The sequence below is a fragment of the Anabrus simplex genome, chromosome 6 (genome assembly GCF_040414725.1).
Source record: "Anabrus simplex isolate iqAnaSimp1 chromosome 6, ASM4041472v1, whole genome shotgun sequence".
Lineage (NCBI taxonomy): Eukaryota > Metazoa > Arthropoda > Insecta > Orthoptera > Tettigoniidae > Anabrus > Anabrus simplex.
In genome coordinates, this window is record NC_090270.1 from 158,500,243 (window position 1) to 158,518,469 (window position 18,227).

At 40.3% G+C, this 18,227-nt stretch overlaps 1 protein-coding gene across 1 annotated transcript in view; it reads left to right on the forward strand.

Annotated features, from left to right (window-relative positions):
* Positions 1 to 18,227, forward strand: part of LOC136876242 (glutathione synthetase) — a 226,809-nt gene that overhangs the window by 152,483 nt on the left and 56,099 nt on the right. The window contains exon 8 of the mRNA XM_067150023.2: positions 12,250 to 12,414. Within this exon, the coding sequence (XP_067006124.1) occupies positions 12,250 to 12,414 (165 nt within the window). The remainder of the gene's footprint in view (positions 1 to 12,249; positions 12,415 to 18,227) is intronic.

The window sequence follows — 18,227 nt, forward strand, 5'->3', positions numbered from 1 at the left end:
ACAAAATAGTTCTTTGACTCCGCACTAGGGTGCACTATTGTTGATCTTCAGTAGTGTCCTCTTAGAAGAGAAAGTTCACACTTCTTACTTCAAGCGAAACAAAAACACATCAAAAATGACACAGTTCAAAAACTCAAAATTTTCCACGTGGTGACATCTTCTGAGAAGGTAAAGAATTAATAGCGTAGATAAAGTTCAGACTTCCTCCAGCAGAGGAGTTTCAACTGGCGCACATTTTAAATTAGCGGAGTGGAGGTGTACCGCCCGGTACAGACCTCCCCCCCCCAAAAGTTCCTCCCGGGGTGACACATGAAATTGTTTGAAAACAAGGTCCAAGTTTTGATGTAGATATGGAGATTAATTGCTAAAAAAAAAAATTTATAAGATTTTCTTAATTTGGTTTGATTTAGTTTCAAAATTTTGTTGTTGCAGATGAAGAATAGTTTTTAAGTTTGTAGAAGTAGAATTCTGAGGATAAACTTTTAATACTTAAAAGTGATGAAAAATTTTGCAATGTCCACCAAATATTGCTGTTGAATTCCCGAGTGTAGTCATTGCTTATCGTAACTGTCCATGTAGTTGAGGTTGATAAAGTTGGATGGCCAGACCGGCCGTTGCAGCTTGCGTCCAAAGGAGGCCGCTCGGACCCCTCAAGTACCCTGAGATACCGCTCGCCCGCACTATGAGGGGAGCAGTGGTGTTGAAACACGCCGCGCCCGCGGTGAAGGAATACAGGCTGCGGGCAAGTAGCAGGTCGTGCGCCGCACATCAGCCTTGGCCGGGAGGAGAGCTCCGGCTCGCCGTGCACATGTCGTCCTCGCTGGGGCCGAGGGGGCCCGTCCTCGAACCCAGTCGCGGCACAGCGCCGCGCGGCTGCGGGGGCACTGAAACATTTAAGCTAGGCGGCAGAATTGTGTTGTACCATCATGTTTCTTTTGAGGGCACAGGCATGTAGAGGGATTGAGGGGCCAGCGGCGTGCAGATATCCATGGCATTTCATCTAAGCCAGCCACTGTGTGTAGTGGAGCAGGAGACGGGAGCGTGGTAATGGCCGTGGCAAGGACAGGATGGCAGTTTAACAACTCGGGGGAGGTTTCACAGAAATGCTTACATATAAAATAAAATAGAAGGAGCAGAATGCCTTAAGAGTGGAACTCAAAAAAAAAAAAAAAAAAAAAAAAAAAAACCTTCATATTCCTATCAAATGATATGAAGCAAGTTGACACAAAATTTACACCGGTTTCACCTGGGACAGGTGAACCCTAAATATCCTCTCGGTGGCTGGATTGCTTACTAACAATGTAACCGGCGTAAGAAAATCGAGAATGATGCATGGCCCATGAAATCTGGGGGCAAGCTTGCCCGCGGGAACAAAATTCTTGACCATCACCTGGTCACCTACCTTCAAAGTGGTGGGTCTCCGTCCACGATCATACTTTTCCCTAACCTTTTCATGAGATACCTTAAGATTGGCTTTAGCCTTCTTCCAAAGATCTTTAATATTATCCGGATCTATTGTCTCGGGTAGAATGTCACTCAGAGACCAGAGGTTAGAGAGCGGCGTGTTGGGAACAAACTTGAACATCAAAGAAGCTGGAGTAAATTTATGTGATTCATGAACCGCCGAATTCAAAGCAAAAGCTAACCAATGCAGGGACGTGTCCCACCTGGAATGATCTTCATGATGATAGGCAATAAGTGCGGACCTGAGATTACGATTAACCCGTTCAGCCAGAGATGGTTGAGGGTAATAAGCAGAAGTAGTTACATGAGAGATGGATAAGTCAAAACAGAATTTACGAAATAAGTTAGATGTAAAAGCCTTAGCATTATCAGATACAATATATTGGCACGGACCAAAAGAAGCAAAAATAGAATTTAAACAAGTAATGGTAGACTGAGCGGTAGCCAGCTTAGTCGGAAATAACCAAGAAAATCTGGTAAAACCATCTACACACACAAGGATGAACTTGTTGGCATTACCCTTTGACTGGGGGAATGGTCCTACATAATCAATATACAGGCGTTCCATGGGGCGCGACGCTTGCTGAGAAGACAAGAGGCCTACCTTGGTGGACATGGTCGGTTTACTAAGCAAACAGGATTTACAAGCCTTTACTAGTTCACGGATTTCACCGTCCATACCTTTCCAAATGAACATTTCACGAATCTTTTCACGAGTTTTAAAGATACCAAGATGCCCTCCTAATGGGGTCTCATGATAATACTTGAAGATCATAGGTACAAGAACCGCTGGAACAACAACTTTCATCATCTTATCATGCCTCGAAGGGCAACATAGAACACCATTCCTCAGAACATAAGGGACAACATGTTCCCCAGAAGAAAGGGTTTCCATTATCGGAGCCAGCGTCGGATCTTCACGTTGGTATTTCTCGATATCCCTAAAGAGCATGGGAGCATCTGTTAGGATGGCATTAACCTCAGATAGTATGGACTCGGAAGGGGATGAACTGTCGACCGGTTCGTGGGTCTCGACGTCGTTAGAAAACATACGGCTGAGTCCATCAGCAACAACATTTTCGGTACCTCTGATATGTCTAACATCAAACTGGAAGGCAGAAATACGGATGGCCCAGCGGGCTATACGACCAGTTCGACGCGGCCTACCTAAGACCCAGCTTAAGGCTTGATTATCTGTCTCCAGGTCGAATTTGACATGTTCCAGATAGGGACGGAACTTCTCTAAGGCGAATAAGACTGCCAAACCTTCGAGCTCATAGATGGAATACTTGGCTTCTTGAGCCGACAATGTCCTAGACGCATAGGCGATGGGGCGCCTCCCTAGTTCAGTCTCTTGAAGAAGGACTGCAGCTACCGCTGACGACGATGCGTCGGTTTGAACAATGAATTTCTTCGAGAAATCAGGCATAGCAAGTACAGGGGCATTACAAAGAGCTAATTTAAGGTCTTCAAAAGTGGCTTGTTGAGAAGGTCCCCACTCGAATTTGATGCCTTTCCTACGAAGAAGGTTTAAGGGCGCCGCTCTATTAGCGAAGTTAGGAATAAACTTCCTGAAGAAATTCACCATACCAATGAACCTGGCGATACCTTTAATGTCCTTGGGAGGTTTAAAATCGCGGATGGCCTGTGTTCTAGAATGATCGACTGCTACACCATCAGGTGACACAATATGCCCTAGGAAAGACATAGAGGGCTTAGCAAAGGCAACCTTGGACAACTTAACAGTTAACCCAGCCTTACGAAGGTGATCGAGAACTTCTCGCAGATGATCTAGATGTTCTTCAAAAGTCTCTGAAAATACGACGACATCATCCAAGTAGTGATATAAGTACTCAAATTTGATGTCGGAGAAGACCCTATCTAGTAGCCTAGTGAGTACAGCTGCTCCCGTGGGGAGCCCGAAAGGCACGCGGTTGTATTCGTATAAATTCCAGTCCGTGGCAAACGCTGTAAGATGTTTAGACTCTTCGGCAAGGGGAATTTGATTATAGGCCTGATTCAAGTCCAAGATAGTAAAGAACTTGGCCTTACGAAACCATGAAAAACAAGAATGAAGGTCGGGAAGGGGCACAGATTGTAACACCACCTTCCGATTGAGAGCCCTGTAATCAATGACAGGCCTGAAGCCTCCTTGGGGTTTCGGGACTAAAAAAATAGGCGAAGAATACGCTGACTTAGAGGGCCTAATAATACCGTCCTTCAACATCTGATCGATGATTTCTTTTAGAGCCTTCATTTTAGGTGGAGATAGCCTATAAGGTGGAAAACGGACAGGAATCGAATCCGTGACCTCAATTTTGTATTCAATAAGGTCAGTAACACCAAGAGTATCAGAGAACACCTCGGGGAAACGACTGACACAATTTGCGAATACTATCAGCCTGCTCCTCAGGTAGATGTCTAAGGTCTAACAACATCTCATCCTGGGTAGGCGAAATAGAAGAACATGATGCAGAATTACACTTTAATAGAGGGATATTACAATTAGAGGCAAATTTGAAAGTGCAAGACCTACTCTGAAGATCGAGCACAAGACCAGTGTGAGAAATAAAGTCCGCTCCCAATATAATGGGGCAAGACAAATGCTTGGCCACAAACAATTTAACTTTCCATGTGAATTGAAAAATACGAATTTTGACATATAAGGAACCGAGAATTTCTAATGGAGAGGAATTAGCCGAAACGTATTGGATCGCCGACAAACAATAGTTAGGAAGCTTACAAACAGATTTCAATTTTGAATACCAATCAGCCGAAATAATAGAACAAACACTACCTGAATCTAAGAGAGCTGTTATAGGCTCGTTATTTAACTCAATTTTGAGAAAAGGGACCGGTGCGGGGGAATCCGCCGCAATCCTAAGACACTCTTTGGGACCTTCAAAAGATGAATTTGAAAATTGCTCGTTCCCTGAATTTACAACATGTTTACCCGGGGCTGAGTCTCGGGAAGATGGATTAGTCGACTCAGCCGAAGCCACTAGTCACTTTTTATTATTGGCATAGGTGGAATTTGCACCAGAAGTTGAGCAGGAGGGGGTGCTATTCGAATTGGGACAATTCTTGGCGATATGTGAGAAAGCCCCACATTTAAAACAGCCTTGTGATGACCCGGCTCCATTCCTTGTCCCACTTGACTTGATCAGTGGACACTTGTTGCGCAGATGGTCAGGCGACCCGCAAGCATAACATTTACGGGGATTGACTGGTCGGCGAGGTGGAGGCCGAGTATTACTAAAGGAAGGCGGGGGTTCTTTCGCGACACGCAAAGAATCGGCGTATCTAACTCCTTCCGCTGAGACGGCCGATGCTTCAAGTTCAGAGAAAGTTTGCGGGCACGCCGCGAAACACAAATATGACCTGTAGGGTGGTGAAATCCCTTCCACAATAGCTTGTACAATCTGATCCTCAGGGAAATGAAGAGCAAACACCCTAGTATAAAACTTAATGTCCTGTATGAAATCAGCCAAGTTTTCATCCAGGCGTTGTACACGGTAATAGTACTTCTGAATAAGGGAGGACCTGGCCCTAGCCGGGATGAAGTTAGCTAGCAAATGGGCATGGAAATCCTCAATAGATGATTGCTCGGCAGTGGCTCTTACGATTTTATCTGAGAGAATACCAATAGCATACGGATAGATGATTTGCAAAATTTGACATGGAGAAAGAGAAAACACAAGTGCATGATCCTGAAATTCAACCAGAAATCTTAAAAAAGAAATTACATCACTGGTGGTATTAACGGAAAACTTAGAGATACCTCTGAGCAACATTGCCAATGGATGAGGCAAGCTGCTAAACCCGGGTGACATAGTAGGTAAAGGTTTCAATGGCAAGGAAGTTAATTCAGAACGGATGTTACTCAATGATGCACGACGTTCAGATTCGTTGTCCAATGGGGCAGGGATAGTTTGAGCAGCAACGGTTATCCTATTAACTTCTCCCTTGGGAGGCGCTTCCTCACTACCTGCATTCACTGTGGTGGGTAGATCGCTTTTGGGAGGAACCTCCCCTGTTAACAATTGAGTGACCTTGCTAGATAATTCGGAAATATTTTCAAGCAGCGTACTAGCTTCCTTCTTCTGAACGTCATTCAACTTTAGAGACAACAGATCGTTAACCCTATTCGAAAAATGATATAGCCTAGCTTGCACCCGCTTAATTTGATTAGGAGAAGGATCATTTTCATCAAAAAAACTAACTACAGAAGCTAGCCCAGTAATATTCTCCGTGATCGTGGAAAGAGAGTCGTCAATTTCTTTCTCTCCCAAATTGGGGATGGAAATGGGCAAATCTAGGGACTCTCTAAGCTTGTTTGTGTCTACTGCAACCGTGCCTCCAGATTGTACATTTCTAATAGTCAATTCATAGATCAACTCCTCCTTGCGCAAATAGTTAAGATGGAGAACATCGCGAGGGCCGGGCATGGTGACAGAACAATTTTGAAAAACTCAAAAAAATTCCAGCAACTGGGAAAATAGTTAGAGTTCGGAACAAACAATGTTTAGCCGTCAAAAGGGGCTAAATTGAGACCCATTCAACCACGCTCTGCTACCACTTGTTACGGAGTTTTCCGTGGTAGGTAGAGGTGAAAGAAGGTGCGGGTGTGAATAGGTCTCCAGCTACGAAAGCAAAATTAATTTAAAATTTAACAAGGTTATATTTTCTTTTCAAAAACAAAGAAATAACAAGCATGGCAGGTACAAAGTAGCAAATCAAAAAGGGTAGTTACAATATTTACAGGAATTGGGCTTCGCGCCCTGATTTTCCACTGCTTGGGCAATCAGCTCAGTTTTACCCCAAACACGAGTTTTAACAGAGGGGCAGAAAACCCCATTCATACCATAGGAGCCCTTGCTCCAAATTACACAGAAAAGCCTCCACGAGGCATACAACACTCAATTTTCAAAAGAGCCACTCGCTCTCAAAATTTAAGCCTCTCCCAGGCCACACCAAACTCCACCTTCAAGTTGTCCTCACTGGACATAGACACAGGGGTAAAATACCCAACCTACTGAGGTCTATTGAATAAAAATGGGCGATTACATGACCTCTAAAATAACAATTTGAGAGGAGGCGATCTTGCACTCCTAATACACTTGTTTTTAAAAACCTAATCTGGCTCTAGGCCACTAATGCAAGGGCTAATCCCATACTACCGAGGTGACTTTAGAAAAGAGCAATTTGTTTTACATTAACGAAGAATAGGTGGAGAAAATAAGTTCACCTCAAGACAATGTGAGTGGGAGCTCGAGAGGGTTAGCACTCTCTATCCCAATATGCAGCTTAAAAGAGAAGAAAAGATCGTTACATTTTAGGAAAAGGTTACATGGAGGAACGCTTCGCACCCGCCCCGAGAGTTAAACTGCTAAGCTAGCAAAGAAAGAATTTATTAATCGGCCATTACCTTATTGATGACCGCTGCCGAGGAAAGAGGCGCTTCCCGCCTCCTGCTATGTACTTTATACACTGAAAGATGGAACAGAAGTGGCCCGGAGACCCTAAAATCAGCAGTTTATATCCTCTCGCGGAAGGTTCTAGGCGTTAGGGGAATGAAAACACCCTCCCACAAACTTTTTATTGGCTCGGGTACAGAAACATATCCAAGTTGGGGGAAGATACATCGGATTGGTCGGAAATAACTCAAAGAAATTCAGGATTGGTTAAATGCAAAACAAGGGGAAAGAGAGGGGTATACAGCCAACTTAAACAATAACTGAAAAGAAAATTTAGCAAAGACAAACATTTGAAATAAAAATTTCTCCAACAAAATAGTTCTTTGACTCCGCACTAGGGTGCACTATTGTTGATCTTCAGTAGTGTCCTCTTAGAAGAGAAAGTTCACACTTCTTACTTCAAGCGAAACAAAAACACATCAAAAATGACACAGTTCAAAAACTCAAAATTTTCCACGTGGTGACATCTTCTGAGAAGGTAAAGAATTAATAGCGTAGATAAAGTTCAGACTTCCTCCAGCAGAGGAGTTTCAACTGGCGCACATTTTAAATTAGCGGAGTGGAGGTGTACCGCCCGGTACAATAATAATAATAATAATAATAATAATAATAATAATAATAATAATAATAATAATAATAATAATAATTTAAAAAGTAGATGAAAAGAAAATTAAAAAGCAATTTACGCCATGTTTGCATTGTGACAATTTTAAACTTGCAGGTCTAACGATGACAACTACGGAAGGATGTGGAAAACATGGAAGGAACCCTACTAGGCCATGAGATCATATCTCGTTCTGGGGAAAGGGAAAAACACAGCAGCTACCCTTAAGCTCAAATGTATTTAAAAACTAAAGTACATGTAATAGAAAATATGGCCAGCAAACGGTGTAAGAAAAACAAACTTAAGTACCCTGAACTAAAATACATAATGACATACAATAGAATACTACAGCTCTTCTGATAGTGGGTAATACAAACTTTAACACAGAAATAGTCTCGGAATTAGTAGAGGCGAACTCAAAGAACGTTAAATTTATGTAGGTTGCACATTTGAACAAATAAGAGTAACCTCCGAAAACACAAATGCCGCTATGACTGTCCATCGAGGCACAGTCATTGAAAAACTTAAAATTGGTGAATGAGTCAGTCTAGAGGAAAACTCTGTTATGCAGAAATGAATTTCAATACCACCAAAAGTTACATAAGATTAGAAAAGGCCGAAACACAGGAAACTATTTAAATGAAATGAAAAGCAATAACATAGCGCTTACCGCGAGAGACTGGGGACCCCCAAACGGGGTAGATCCCGAGCGTGTGCACTCATGAGGATGGTCAGATGGAAGAGACGCAGACAGTTGCCTCACTCACACGAGGAGCCCAAGACCGGAAATCGTGCGATCACAAGGTAACCAATGAAAACACAGAATTTCCCCAGATCTCCGTATTCACCAATTAAAAGGTTGTTATTCCGACCAATACAATTACACATCCTTACATGGGCAAGTTCTAGAGAGTTGGATTTATGGAACATAGCAATTTCACAATTGGAAATTTACACGTGCCTATACAAGCTGCCTCAAAAGTTGCTTTTAATTTTAAAACTAACAATATTACAAAAAAAATCCTTAAAACAAGCATTCCTCCAAATCAACTTTCACCTTCTTCATGATTGATAGTGTACATTTTCGTAACATATAATTTCTTCAAGTTACGTAAAAAGAACAACTTCTTTATACCCAATTAAAAAAATAACTTTCAATATATTCTTCAGTAATGTCTTTGTCAAGAGTCCAAAAAACCTTATTCTGATTAATATTTTGTAATTCACATAAATTCTCAAAACATAAGTTTTTTTGCATAAGCTCTTCAGTCTTTAAATGTTCCTTTTGTTTTCACAAACAGCTGTTTTACATAAAATTTTAAAATGATGACAAGGCCAAAATTAAATAATATTGCATGACAAAGATTTCTGTGGCTTCACTGATCTCTGCACACGGCTGTTCAGTGTTGGTCACATCTTCATAGATTGACTTCTTCATCATTAACGTACCACCACAGGCGACAAGTGTAGTAATTAGTGATGGGCAATGGTCGCGCTCGAGACTTTCGAGACTGACGTTGCAGATCTCGAGAATCTTGAGACCGATTCTCCTGTGCCATGATCTGTGCTATGTCCCAGTAACTACGAGTGTAAGCTTGATAGTATATCATAAGCAGTTATTGCATGAAATAACGTTCTTGTGTGGAAACATGTATGCTGATAAATTTTGTCAAAAGCCTGGAAAAGTACTGCATGTTCAATTACGAACCCCCCTGATACCGTTAACGAAAGGGAAAACAGAATGTCAGTATCTTAAACTGTTCACAACTCATTTGATGTGACCTCTTAGTTGAATAACCCTGTATAATTTGTAAATAACTGTACAGTATATAGGATGTACTAGAGGCGAGCATTATTCAAACTTTGAATGGGGCAAGATGTGTCTTGCTGCATAATGCACGCCTCTAGTATCCAGGTAGGTGTACCTACAATAGCTGTCAGTTTCTGTACTTAGCCTATTCATTCATATACTTACCACTGTATACAGTGCTAATATGTGTATTCTTTATAATAGACCTTGGTAGAAATGAACGGCCTAGTCGCTTGTTGACATGTATTTACAAAATGTAGAAGGCCCGTGGTTGGCTGTTCGCATACTCAGCACAAACAACATTCAGTTCCGTCTAACCGTAGGCCTACGGCATGCTGCTTGCCACACAATGCGGGGACAATAGTCTAGAGATCTCTCAAAATTTCTCACAAAAAACTGTGCCTGCGCTAGTCTCGAAATCTCCAGACCCCATCTCAGACTGCCCGTCACTAGTAGTAATTAGTAATTTATGATGTTTCCCCTGTGAGTGGGGGATGCAGATAGGAATACACCCACGGTATCCCCTGCCTGTCATAAGAGGCGACTAAAACGGCGACCAAGGAATGCTGAATTTTGAACCATGAGGTTACATGTGATTAGTACCATCGCACAAGGAACACCACGAGTCAACTTTTCTTGCGGTTAGTAGCACTATGTGAGGAACACCATGAGTTTGCGTTGCCTATGAGTGGCGCCATTATGTGAGAAACACCATAGCCCTGCATTGCCTGCGAGTAGTACCACAATGTAAGGAACACCTTTCAGGAGTCTACCTTACTTGTGATTAGTACCGCTACGTGGGAAATATCATGGTTCTACTTTACAAGCGATAAATACCATTATGAGGGGCCATTGACCTTGAATCACTTCAGGATTGTGCCTTGCAAGCAGCCCCTTGGTCAGTATATACCATTGTTTTAAGTTAGTTTCTGGGAAGGTGGGGCATTGCGGATCGGATTTGCTGATTGTTTAAAGTTCATAATCATTGTTCTTCGTCGTCTTTTTGAAATCTAGTCAGTGGATTGATTTTGGAATTATTTTAAACTTTTAATATTGAAAGTTTGATCTGCTGATTATTTTACATTCATATTATTCAATTCATTCTTCATCATAAAGTTTTGAATTCTGGTCAGTGGATGAATTTTGGAATTTTAAATTGTCATTACTTTTAATCTCATTTCGTACCATTACGGGCCAATGACCTAGATGTTAGTTCCCTTTAAACAGGCATCATCATAATCATCATCATCATCAATAATTTATGATGTATAGGCTTTTAACTTCCAAGACTTTGAAGTTTGAGAAGTAATAGCATATGAATCTGCAAAATTTACTTTTCCCAACAAGATTCCACATATTTTTTTCTTTTTTTGCAAAATATTTCTGTCCATATACTGTCTGTATTTCTGTACCATATTTCTTTTTATAATTAGCTATGTTTTGCTGTACAATTTTGTACGAGTATATTTGTTGATCAAAAGAATTATGCACTTCAGAAGTCTTTAAATAAGGAAAACCATGTCTGCTTAAATAAATAATATTGATTTGCTAAGAACATTATCCTTTCTCTGAAACCTTTCATCACCACTAAGAATGAATTAGCCTAACTCAAATGGTGCTGAGACTATGCAGCGAGGACCACCGATGATTGCAAGAGAGTGATTTGGTCTGATGAAGTCATCCTTCACCTTGTTTCCATCAAGAAGTTGGTTTTATATCAGGCGGATGCTCAAAGAATTGTGTTCGTCAGACTGCCTACTGTTACTCTATGATGGTGTGTGCCAAGATCTGGTATTGGACAGATCTCTCCAGGCTTGTGGATATCTGGCATTAATAACAGTTCGCATTGGATCTACAAGTACCATTAATGTGTGTTGTCCCATTTTCTCCATACTTATTGGGCAGCTAGAATCATCAAATTTGGTGTGCTTATGGAAGCTAGATGTCACAGTTTCATGGTACTCCATCCATTCATTGGTTCTATTCGTTCTCTCGAAGGACAGACTTTGGCCAAGGATTATGTGGAAATTTTAGATGCTCAAATGTGTTCTCTGGTATGGATGTTGTTCTCTGAAAAGGATGGCATATTCTGAGATGACAGTGCCCCACTGCTAGCTCTGTTCAAGCATGGTTTGATGAACATTCAGATGAACTTCAACAATTCACTTGTCCCACCTAATCACCTGACTTGAAAATTATCAATCAAGTGTAGTCCGTTTTCAGGCAGAGAATCTGATTCAGATTTCCTCCTCCGTCATTCTGACAGAACTTAGTGCTGCACTGCATGACAAATGGTACACAATTCCTCTGGAAGTAATTCATAAGTTGTATGAATCCATTCCATTCCACGAGGAATCATGGCTTTACAACACGTTGAATTTGGTTCAACGTCATATTAATCATGTTTGTTTAGGTGTTTCCATTATTATGATAACTATCTCTATTTATTTATTTATTTTGTTCTTTCTTTCTTTCTTTCTTTCTTTCTTTCTTTCTTTCTTTCTTGTTCTTTCTCACCTGTACAATGACTTCAAATGCAGCTATAAGAATGTGATTAAAAAAAGAGAACTTCATTGCCCTTGTAGAAACATCAGAATAAAAGCTCTGCACATAGAGACAAACATCAAGAAATTCACTCATAAAGGAGGATCTCCTGAGGTTGCCATGTACTGTGTTTTACCGTTCACTTCCATCATCACCACCACCACCACCACCACCACCACCACCACCACCACCACCACCACCACCACCATCATCATCATCATCATCATTAGTTACAGTTTGTTGTTACTTAAAAAAATCATTTTCGATACCATATATAATTTCATGGAAAAATTAATTGTAACTACTGTACGTATAACAACTTCATCAACCTGCTTCTTTGCCTTCTCTAGGGCTGTGATTCTTGTTGTTGTGGAAGATGTGACATACAACATATGTGATCAGAGGTTCCACGAGTTCAAGGTTCGGGAACTAGCTCCTAATGTTCGTGTTATTCGTCGATCACTGACTCAGATTGGAGAAACAGCCAAGCTTGGACAGAGGAAAGAGTTACTAATGTAAGTTGTGTGCATTGTGAATCTGTTTTACATTGAATACTTAAAGCCCTATTTTCCTGGCAATATTAAGGCTTGATGGCCTTCTTTTACAACGATCAAGACTGCATATAAATGATGTTTACAGACATTAGCACAAAAAATATTCACTGCCTACCAACACATGTAATGATGCATGTGGCAAATGGTTAATGATCTATAGGTAACACAAGCTGAAAATTTAACAGTGCCAAACAGCCCATAAACAGTGATATTATATACCATCCATTAAAATATATATTCATTTTTACAAAAGATAAGTCTAATATGCAACTAATTGGTATGTAAATAACGAAATAGAGCAGAAAATAAAAATGCATAGTTGTAAATTTAACATGAGAAAATGCGAAACCTTGTAATGTTTTATATTATTCTCAGAAATGGAATTTAACTTATCCGATATGGGAATGCTGTGTAGGTAAAGTAACGGGTCTTATATTATAAGATCAGTTAATCCTCTTATGATATATGAAGAAAATTCTCAGATGGTGGGGCTATGAAGTAAGTAAGTAATTCGTCTTTATTCATGGTGAAGTTAGGGCTCAAGGCCCTCTCTTACACTTAACCCCAATATTTAAAATAATTACCACACATACAGTATAATATTTAAATACCGTACAACAAATCTTTTCAAAATAATATAGTACTAATAGAAAATATGGAGATTGTAATAAAAAAGATTATAGAATGTACAACACGACAATCTAAATGTACATGATAATAAATATAAAACTAACACTAGTGATAATAAGAGACGGAAACACAGTAAAAACCTATAATTAGCGAATATATTTCTAATTTTTAAGAAAATATGCTCATTCACGCACTCATTCACACTACACACATCGAAAAGTCAGCTAGAAGTATTCAGAAAGTGATTTCGGCAATCCATCTTAAATCTCCTACGAGAACGCAAATCCCTAATGGTAGCAGGTAGGGTATTCCGCAGTGACTACAAAGGAGCGGTTGTAGGTCCTGGAGTGACTGACAGATATTGTTAAACAGGAGCCAGATCATGTATCGTGGTTATGATAGGAGGAGAGGTAATTAAATTTTGAAGAGAGATAATTCGGTACACTTGTGTTTAGAACTCCATGCAGAAGGGACAACATGTGGAGACTGCGATGCTCATGAACACTAAGCCATGACAACTTCCTGTAATAAGGTGAAAGGTGAAAACCATATCGCAGCTTAAATATGAATCGAATACAAGTGTTTTAACTCTGTTCAAGCATCTTGTTAGTGTCACGAGATTTGTCCATACGTACAGTGTCGCAGTAGTCTAGAATTGGTAAGATTAGGGATTTTACCAGTTGTATTTTAAGATGTTTTGGAAATATAGTAGAGTAGCGTTTGAGAGGAAAAAGGGGTTTCTGCACTTTACTGCATGTATTTGTCACTTGTTCAGTCCAATTTAGTGTCTGTCATTATAACACCTAAGTTTGACGTACAATAGGGTACGACAATATTATTTAAAATAATTGGGGGTACATGTCTTTTAACAAGTTAAGGTTTCTTTTGGTTCCAAATATAATAGCCTAAGTTTTGTTAGGATTTATTAACAAGCTGTTATTTTTCGCATCATTCAGTCGTCGTAAGTCAAAATTTACTCTGTCAATGGCTACATCAATGTCTTGTGGATATGAGTAATAATAAATCTGAAGATCATCTGCATATATATGGTACTTGCTATATTTCAGTAGGTCCCCTATGTCGTTCACACTAACAACAAATAAAAATGGGCCCAAAACCGACCCCTGCGGGACACCTATTGACTTGTTGTGCCATCCTGAGTACATTGTTCCCACTGATACTTGTTGCCAACAGTCAGTGAGGTAGGAGCTAAAAAATTTAAGAGATGTCATATTAAAGTTGAGACTACGGAGTTTCAGCAGTAGTAACCCAGGGCTAACTGTGTCAAAGACGCTGCTTAGGTCTAGTAGTGTTGCTACAGTCGCATATCATTGGTCTATCGCTTGTCTAATGTCGACCGTAACTCGCAGTAATGCTGTCGTGGTACTATGTCTTTTTTTAAAGGCGGATTGGAAAGGGTCAAGGAGGGAATTTTGGGTCAGGTATACAGTGATTTGTGCATGAATCAGACGTTCGAGCTTTCGCGAGGGGTGTCAGGATGGACACAGGGCGGTAATCTGATGGAGAATCCAAGGTATTGTTTTTCGGGATAGGCCTTATTAGTGTGTCTTTCCAAACATTAGGGAATACTCCATTGGTCAGGCAGTAGTTGAATATGTGAGTCAGTATTGGTTGTACAGCCCCGATGATGTTTTTAATTAATTTTATCGAGATACCGTCATTACCTGTCGCATCAGAAGTGATAGAGTACAACACACGTTTAACATCATTTGCACTAACAGTGTGGAAAGAGAACTGATCACGCTTGGAACGGTATGCTAAGTTTGTGGGATTAGCCGGTAATGGAACTGGTCCGACTTTAGGCTGAGAAAAGTAATCATTTAAAGTATCTAGAGATATGGTGTGAATGTGCTCTTCTACAGCTTTGCCTATGCCCAAAGATCGTAACTTCTTCCAGGTTTGGTTTAAATTATTATTTCCCGCCAACTGTTGAAAGTAGTGGCATTTACTGTTTCTAATTAGCTGTTTAACTTTGTTTCTAAGTATCCTGTATTGCTCAAAGTCATCTTTGTCATGTGTTTGTCTGAATTGTCTGTACCATCAGTCACGGCTGGCCATAACAGATCTTATCTCGGTCATCAGCCAGGGGGAAGGGGGGCGGGTAAATCTTACCTGCCTCTCCGGAGCATGTTTGTCATACAAGTTCAGCACTAATGAGTTGAATCTGTTGACCTTTGAGTCAATGTCATGAAAATTACATATGTCATCCCACGGTAAGTTATATGCGTCATTGCGTAGGTCATCTAATTCAGTATGTTTTACGTCTCTTAAAATAATGTAGCATGCTTTATACTTCGGTCCTCGGATAGAGTAACATAAGTACAATAAGTCGTGAGTTGAAATCCCAGAAGCTGGGATCTGTCTGTGCTTAATGACTTTCTGGAGTTGATTTGAAATTATAAAGTCAATTAAAGTGTGAGTCGAGTGGTCAGGGTAGTAGACGTGGTTAGTAGCGTTAAGTGGTAGGATTTCCTTGTTCAGAGCATGGAATATATGACACAACTTATCTGATTCACTGGTTTGTTTTAACAAGTCAGTATTAAAATCCCCCATGACTATGACATCTTCATAGACTGAGATATGATCAGTTAAAGCTGCTTCAAATTCCTCCATTTGTCTAATATTAGGTGGCTTATATACAATTCCTATTAATATTTTCTTATTACAGTTAAGTTCAACAAACATATACTCAGGTCGCAGGGGAAGGCTTGGGTCTGAGGTGCAGATAATCTTGCATTTTAAATCTTTCCTGTAGTAAAAAGCTACTCCACCACCTCGTCTGTCAGTACGGTCATGTCGTAAGAGCGAGTATCCTTCGAGATTTACAGCACATGACGGCAAATCTCCACATAACCAGCTTTCTGATATGCCAATACAATGCACCTTATTATTTTCAAAAATTGCCTGTAGTTCTTCTAGGTGAGCTGCAATAGATAGTGAATTTAGGTGACAACACGAGAGAGCTCTCGGGTGACTCATCAGCTGTCGCCTCAGAATGGATCCTGTTGCCTCAGTGTATGGGAGGGGTGAGGGTTGAGTTAAGAGGGGAGGCGAGGAATGCAGGTCGTTGACACAAGGGATAGATTCGTCTACCAACATAACAGGAAAACTAATAGTAGATACATGAAATAAGATGAGCTTACCTGAGAACAGCACTGAATACAGTACATCCACTGACTATTACACACACACACTCACACACAAACGTTAACTACTGAAAACACACATAATAAAATTGAACAGTCCGCTCGTTCATTCTACACAGCTAAGGCATTTAGTTGCGCAATCGTACATATTTGAAACTTTGTGTTATCTTTCAACACACATATTCTCCTGTCCTGAGTCCAACAGTTTCTTGGTCCCCAAAAATCCCTAGCACTATTTAATATACTTTTCCTCACACTTGTGAGGGACTCTGTGAGAAGAAGTCCACTCCCCTTCAGTGCACGCTTGGCTCACCACACACAATCTCGATCGTGATAGCGCAGGAATTTAATTATGCTCGGGCGATTTCCTTGTGCAACCACTTGTGCAGATGTCCGGTTTCGGCGCCCCAGCCGGTGACAACGGTCAACGTCACTCATTGAGAGCTCAATCGAAAATTATTTTTTATTATATCCAAAGACTTATTATACACATCTTCAGACGGTTCTTCTGGGATGCCATGTAGCATTAGGCAGTTTCGGCCACTATATTGCTCTGCCTCATCTAATGCCTCATCCTGTTTCTGAATTTTGTCCTCAATCGCACTTAGTTGTTTCTTCAGGTCACCAATTGCAGTTGTTACTTGCGACTTGAATGCCTGGAAATTGCCGTCCAGCGTTTGAAGCACAGTCGGAGGGTTGGCAGCACTTACAGCGGAGTCCAAGCGAGCTTGAAAGTCGTTCATCACTTTTTCAAATTCACTTATTTTCCTAGTTGCTTCTTTCAGAGCCATGACGGGAGTGTAAAACTGAGGCTTGTCAATTTATGTTCCACAACTATGCACAGATCAAACGCTTTCTGCAACTTATTATGTAAATTGAGTAGGATGTTTACGGAGCAAAATTAGTCACTCATCACACTAGTCGCCATCTTTTAATAATAATAATAATAATAATAATAATATCCGCCATTGAGACAAGTCCGTAATGAGTGGTATACATGGTCAAAATACTACGTGATAACACATGCTACTTACATTCTACCCTCAAAGCAGTCACTTCAGGGTCTTTCTATATGTCAAAATACAGAAAATGGTGTAATACTAGGTCTTCTCTGCAAAAACATCCTTCAGTCTCTTAAGTGGAAAAAATACTCCTTTCTCCTATGTTGAAAACATTAACAGTTCAGTGATGAACTTTCCTCTAGAGTAATGTCAAGGTATTTCACTGTAGAAGTAAGAGGCATTATAAATTGACAAAGAATCAAAAGGGAGAAATTCACCCAATTAACTTTTAAAAGGAGCTTTGGGTCACTGAGGATTGTTAGAGGTGTATTGGGATGTAATTAAAGACTACACAACATAAACAATTACACAAAACCATCTCAGTCCATGTGATCATATGTGAAAGCCTTACGATAACATTTCATCAGGGTTCAAGTTCATTACTGGGGATCGGATGTTCATGCTCTAAAAACTGTATAAGTGTGTTTGTATTTATGCCCTAAAACATACCTAAATATACAACAAAATATGCATAATCACTTTGAGCTTATTCCCATGAAATAAAATTATCTGTAACTTACGTCGTTATTCCGTGGATTTTGAAATGCCAGCCTCATCATTGGTGAATTCTTTGCTATTGCAGTTAACAACTAGGGAGTGATGGATGCTTTCCATGGTCAATCTTCATTGTTTGTTGTCCCCCAGCAAAGCTTTGTAGCACGAAAACCTCCGTTCTACATCTCTCAAAGTGATGGGCATTCACAAATGCTGCTAACTGTTCTGTAGATAATGATAGTTCTGTTGGTGATGTGTGTGTTTTGCCTTCTAGAACATCTATAATTTCAAGCAGTACATTATACCCAGGATTTCTTGAGAGAACATTTGTTACTTTCTGTTTCACTGTTTCCTTTGCAAACCATAGAATTGTTTTTAAAATGGTTTTGTCAGATTTTGCAAATGACTGGTGTAAAGGAAT